The 6,000-nt window shown below is 37.4% G+C and overlaps 1 protein-coding gene across 4 annotated transcripts; it reads right to left on the minus strand.

Moving 5' to 3' along the window:
- Positions 1 to 1,061: 1,061 nt before the first annotated feature.
- On the minus strand, positions 1,062 to 5,600 carry LOC306887919 (glutathione S-transferase kappa 1-like). 4 transcript variants are annotated; one of them, XR_013785707.1, is made up of 9 exons: positions 5,086 to 5,574; positions 4,914 to 4,985; positions 4,742 to 4,823; positions 3,356 to 3,484; positions 3,050 to 3,195; positions 2,744 to 2,860; positions 2,538 to 2,631; positions 2,237 to 2,379; positions 1,063 to 1,219 (listed from the first exon to the last, which is right to left on the minus strand). XR_013785707.1 is itself a non-coding variant. In XM_079445962.1 (8 exons), exons 2-8 carry the CDS (start codon positions 4,983 to 4,985, stop codon positions 2,330 to 2,332), a joined length of 690 nt encoding a protein of 229 aa, XP_079302088.1. In that variant the 5' UTR covers positions 5,523 to 5,600; the 3' UTR covers positions 1,062 to 2,329. The 4 variants fall into 4 exon arrangements, 2 of the variants coding, with proteins under 2 accessions (XP_079302088.1, XP_079302087.1); XR_013785708.1 differs by having other exon boundaries at positions 1,071 to 1,219; positions 5,523 to 5,600; XM_079445962.1 differs by having other exon boundaries at positions 1,062 to 2,379; positions 5,523 to 5,600.
- Positions 5,601 to 6,000: the final 400 nt, after the last annotated feature.

Raw genomic sequence — 6,000 nt, forward strand, 5'->3', positions numbered from 1 at the left:
TGCCGAGTTCACACTGCACGATTTTAGCCCGATTATTCACTCGCCGACAGGTTTTGATAAATCGCCGACAAATGCCCGAGATCGGAGGCAAATCGGTGCTCGTTCACGCGAGTGACAATCGCGCAGTGTGAATTACGCGATCTAAGGGAATCGCCGACGCCCGCAATATATTTGGCATGTTAAATATCTGCAGTCACGCTGTATGCAATGATTTCTGACTGAAAACTACATCAGCGATGACCTTAAGTGGGATGGTTCAGATTCTAGAGTGCATTTTACTGGGGAAGAAACGTGATGACAAGGATCATATAAAATGATTAAAATCATCAACATTGTTGATCTTTATTGTAGAGAGACATTATATATCTTCTAAATGTGAATTTTTGTCTTAGTTTTGAATCACACTACCTTATACATAATTGTAAGGCTAAACTTAATGCATGAAAAAGCCACAAAACTTTCGATTTTGATTAAAAGGGTAGTTCTTAACTGTTATTAAATTTATAAACATATGAAAAGAAGAAATATATGAAGTATATTATATACACTGGAATGTGATTTCTATAGGTGTTTGATATGAAACGGAAGGTAATGGAAAATGTCCTTGAAGGTCATTGAATCTGGTGTTCATAAAAGAGTTAGAATCCTGGCTGAAGTGAAGTGACTTGACCAGCTGCGTTTGGTTACATCATGGTTACAGTATTCTTAGTTGAAAAACTGGAATAATGTTATTTACATGCATGTGTGAAACTTACCCTTGGTGTTGTCCTCTACTCCTATTTCAGGATATATTTCTTATTCTTATTCTATTGAATGGCGATTGTCAGATCAGTTTATGGTGTATTTCTGCCACCTACTGGAGTGTGAAGTGTCAAAAAACAAATATCTTATACTCTCCAACGATCACACTATATTAATCTTTAATGTAACACTGAAGGCCTGAATAATGGCTGCTGAAAATTCAGTTCAGCCATTACAGTAATAAATTGCATTTTATAATATATTGTATAATATATAATATACATTTTATAATATTAACTCCAATAATATTCCACAATATTACAGATATTACAGTATTTTTTTTATTAATTAATGCAGCCTTGGTGAGCAGAAGAAACTTTTGAACAGTAGAGTATACAGACATATATCTTATTCTGTCTCCACGGGTAGTTTTTTTAATTCAGTATTGGGGTACCGGTAATTGACGTATCAATGTGTCCTATGGTGTGATGGAAAAATAAAATAAATAACCTCAAACATTGAAGATAAACTTCTCTCATGCTATTTGTAACTAAGAATGAAGATACATATTTCTCATGTTATTTGTATTTTAAAGGGGTCATCGGATGCTAAATTCACTTTTCAAGTTGTTTGAACATAAATGTGTGTTGGAAGTGTGTGTACACATCCATCCTATAATGATAAAAATACATCCTATAATGAAAAAAAAAGTGTTTTTTTTCTCTTTTTTTTTTTTAAATCCCTATTTTAAAATCCCCTTTCTCAAATCAGGCTGCTCTGAGGTTCCTGTCAGAATGACGTAGTTCTGTACAGGCCCCTCCCACAATAGTTGATTGACAAGACCATCTTACCTTTGACCTGCCCTAAGTGAGCAGTCATCCATCCACCATTATGTCGACTCAGGTGCAGGGGAAGACAAGAAAATCTCAGATTGAGCAATTGAGGTGTTTTGTTGTTGGATGTAATAATGAATAAAGCAGTCATTTACTCCTGACATCTGAGCTGCTGAAGACGCCGAGGATTAACGTTACTTTCGCTTTGAAGTGAATGCGCCGATCCCTGATCTGCCTAAATGTGTCTATGTTCGCTTGAATCATTTGTGATCCAACTTCATCTACAGAAGATGTGAGTATAATGTTTTTTATGAATCTTTGTAAATCGCCTTTCCTAATAACGTACTAGACAGCCAGTTTCACGGCTAAAGTAAACAGTACTGCTTGTCACTCCACGGAAGAGAGGGGTGGGGCGAGCAGAGCTCATTAGCATTTAAAGCAACATGGACTAAAAAACGGCTTGATGAAAACAGAACTGATTTTGACAGGGTAAAGAAGGTGTTTTTTTACACTACCATTGAGAAATTTTATCCAAAGTACGTTATAGACTTTGCATTAAGACCCTAAAGAATCATATCAACTTGTGGAAAATGGGCATCCGACGATGACCCCTTTTAAGGTTTTTTTTGTTTACATTTTTGCTATGTCACACCATAGGACACAGTCCAATTTCTATTTGTCAACTACCCATTGTAAGAGCAATGTGAATGTACAGCATTTATTAAATGTTATTTAAAACTATACAAGTGCAGTGATCACATTTTGGATGTAGGTTTGTCAGGGTGAGGTCCCACCCACTTCTCCCCTGTAACACAATAGAAAGACAAGGATTGGACAATGAATAGTAAATTTTTATATATTTTTAGATTTTAACCCAAGGTTAGTTAGGAATTTATGGTTTAAACCACCAAGAAAACTGGGTATAAGTATAACCATTAGACTATAGTAAAAATCCATGGTTACCGATGCAATGAGCCATGAGCTCAAATCTGTCTGAACCAAAGAAGAGCTCAGCCTTCCCGTTCACATGACACACGATGAATGGAAAACCAAAGCACTGCAAAAATGGGTGGGGGAGAGATCACTGTAAGATCACACATTACATTTTTACCACAAAGACATTCTGGTTAGAAAGACAGAGTGCAAAGATGCAAGTGAAAGGCACTGACTTGATAGTCCAATGCTTCTTGTGTGAAACTCTTCAGCTTGTCTTTGATCGGCTGAGATTTGGAGAGGGTCAGAATTTCCTCCGACTCATTGGCCGAGAGACCTGCCTTTAATCCTGCCTGTGCAGCACAAAACAAGTCTGTTTTAATATAGTGGTGAAGTACAACAGAGGTCATCAGATGTATAGTTTTACGGCATAATAATAGGAGATAGAACGTGTAAATTAATTCTAATTAGCAATTTTACAAACCAGGTTCTGCATCTGACACCTCTTCTTTTAAAAACAGCTAATCTTGGGTATAGGATACCTCAGTGAGTGAAGCAGGCAGGGTAATGTCCTGATCAGTACTCCAGATTCTTTTCCAGAGCTCTCTAGACACCCTTTCCACCAACACGTCTCCCTCTTTTTCTTTATCTGCTACAGCTGTCACAAAACGCATTGCATTCAAAGTGCCTACATGGAAAGATAGACGATGAAAGAGAATAAAAGAGATTGTGACAGAAAGTGATTAAATAAATATTTTCCCTTAAACAAAAATTGCTCTTAAAACATATGACAGAAAAAAAATCTGCAAGTATGGCTTGAATTGTGCATCTGGTCATGCTTTGAATACCTTTCTCAAACATTGCCTCAAAAATGTCTGAAGGTGGATACAGAGGAATGCCAAAATAGCCAGACGCCCGCTCCAGATCTTTAGTCATGTAATGAAACTTATTTGGGATCACTGCAGGGGGCCGATTGCCTAAAAGTATAAGAATCTTCATAATATATTATTTATAAAAGCACACTTTTATAATACTTTATTTAATTAACTGTTGCATGATTATTGCTCTCATGACAGCCCAGGTGAAAAACAAGTGCACTTCCATTCTATTTTCGCACACTAATTTTGTACTGAATATACTAAAAATGATCCTTTAGTACAGGGCTGTCCAAACTCGGTCCAGGAGGGCCGGTGTCTTGCAGAGTTTACCTCCAACTTGCCTTAACACACCTGCATGGAAGTTTCTAGTATGCCCATAAGAGCTTGATTAGCTGCTTCAGGTGTGTTTAATTAGGGTTGGAGCTAAACTCTGCAGGACACCGGCCCTCCAGGACCAAATTTGGACAGCCCTGCTTTAGTACTTCTTAAGATAAACTTAAGATCATCTAAGTCAGGGATGGGCAACTTCGGTCCTGGAGGGCCGGTGTCCTGCAGAGTTTAGCTCCAACCCTAATCAAACACACCTGAAGAAGCTAATCAATGTCTTCAAGATCACTAGATAGTTACAGGCAGGTGTGTTTGATTGGGGTTGAAGCTAAACTCTGCAGGACACCGGCCCTCCAGGACCGAAGTTGCCCATCCCTAATCTAAGTGTACTCAACTGTGCTTAACTACTAAAAATTAGGGCTGGGCGATATTTCTCATGCAATATGCATGCGCATCTCGTCAGTAAAGCCGGTTGATTAGCGGTAAATCTCCATCACCTGTTTTCAAATGGAGCGGCATTTAAAACACGGACCCCTTGCAAGCTATGCAATATCGCGTTCATTATCGAAGATAAATGAGCTTTTAACATACTTTGTATTTAAAAAAATGTATTTAGTTACGACTTGTAGTACACTTGAACCCATCTTTCATTCACTAGTTAGTACACTCAACTACAAGTGGTAGCTAAATACATTTTTTAGTATGTTAAAAGCGCATTTTAGTTCATATTCATGGTGTCTCAAAATAGCACAGTTGAGTAGACCTAGATTATCTTAAGAAGTACTAAAGGATCATTTTTAGTATATCAAGTACAAAATCAGTGCAGGAAAATAGAGCACTTTTACATTATCGAAGTGTACTTGTTTTTCACCTGGGAGTCTAGTGACCTATTAGTAAACAATGCAACATAAATACCACATTCTTTTGTTATTTAAAATAGATAATGCATTGACTAGATATATTAATGAAATACATTTTCATTAAAGAATCTAGAACTGTTTTTAATGATATATGTCACATGCCCATTACCTGAGCCATGCATGACTCCCCCTAAATATGCTGGTTTAAATTTGAGGTCGATGTTCCAAACATTTCTATAGCGACACAGCACCTTAAAACATAAAATCAACACATTATACGAGAACATCTTGAGTAAATTGGTTAGCAATTCACTACTTTAAAGGAGAAAAACAATACGCACTTCAAATGCCATCCAGGAATATGGCGAAACAACATCATAGAAAAACTCGACCACTTTTCTTGAACTGGTCATCTTTTAAGAAAAAAAGCAAACAAAACCGAGCTTAAGTATGTATTATAATATGGATTATTAGAATAATGTCATTTACAAGCACACGAGGACTTTACGTTACCCTTGGAGTCACTCGTGTACTTGAAGTGAAACCGTGTTAAAGTTCAACGCAGTTAGAACGAGAGATTAATCTACACCCGTTTATGGCAGAAAGACCCTCATTCGCTACGAGAGACTACCTGAACCGGTTCAATGAGCCGATCTGTCCGAAAATAACCGGTTCGCGGAAATGATTCGGACTTTGCATCACTTGCAACGACTGTTTGAATTCCGTGAACTACAACAAACGTGTACGGATTATGAATATGAACGACGTTTAGGGACAACACAAACAGAAATAATATTCGCCTCAATGTAGTAATGGGCGCTTTCAAAACACTGCTTCTTCAAGCTTCTGATTCTTTGTGAATCATTTGATTCGAACAAGTAACTCAAGCTCATATTGAACCGCGCAACAAAGTCATGTGATTTCAGTGTCTCTGTTTTTTAAACGGGTACCTTCGTTCAAGCTCAGACCAGCGCCCAACGTTTTGCTACGGTTTCCGGGCTGAATGACATGTTTCCTGGAAACGGTGTGCAATGGGTTTGAGATTTTCGTTTTCTCTTGTTTGGTGGGTGTGTCAGAAATGTCAGCCCAATCAGAACATGTATATAAACCACGCGGTATTACAGAGACAGCTCGCACAATGGGGCCAAGAAAAGATTGTTTACAAATGTGTCCGCTGCAGCTCGGTATACGCAACAATTGAAGATATTAGAAGACGTGTTTGTCTAAGAGTTTTATAGTAATATATCAACATGATGATGATGAATTTGTAAGTAAATGTAATTAGCATCAAAATAAATTGAGCAAGTATATTGTTTGCACGTTTATTTACATTAAAGTCAAAATAACTGAAATAATAAGAGCACAAGTATAGATCTAGAATTTAGAAGTCTGTCTAAATATCATGTATTGCAATGTCTTCTGGTCCAT

The sequence above is a fragment of the Barbus barbus genome (genome assembly GCF_936440315.1).
Source record: "Barbus barbus genome assembly, chromosome: 21".
Classification (NCBI taxonomy): Eukaryota; Metazoa; Chordata; class Actinopteri; order Cypriniformes; family Cyprinidae; genus Barbus; species Barbus barbus.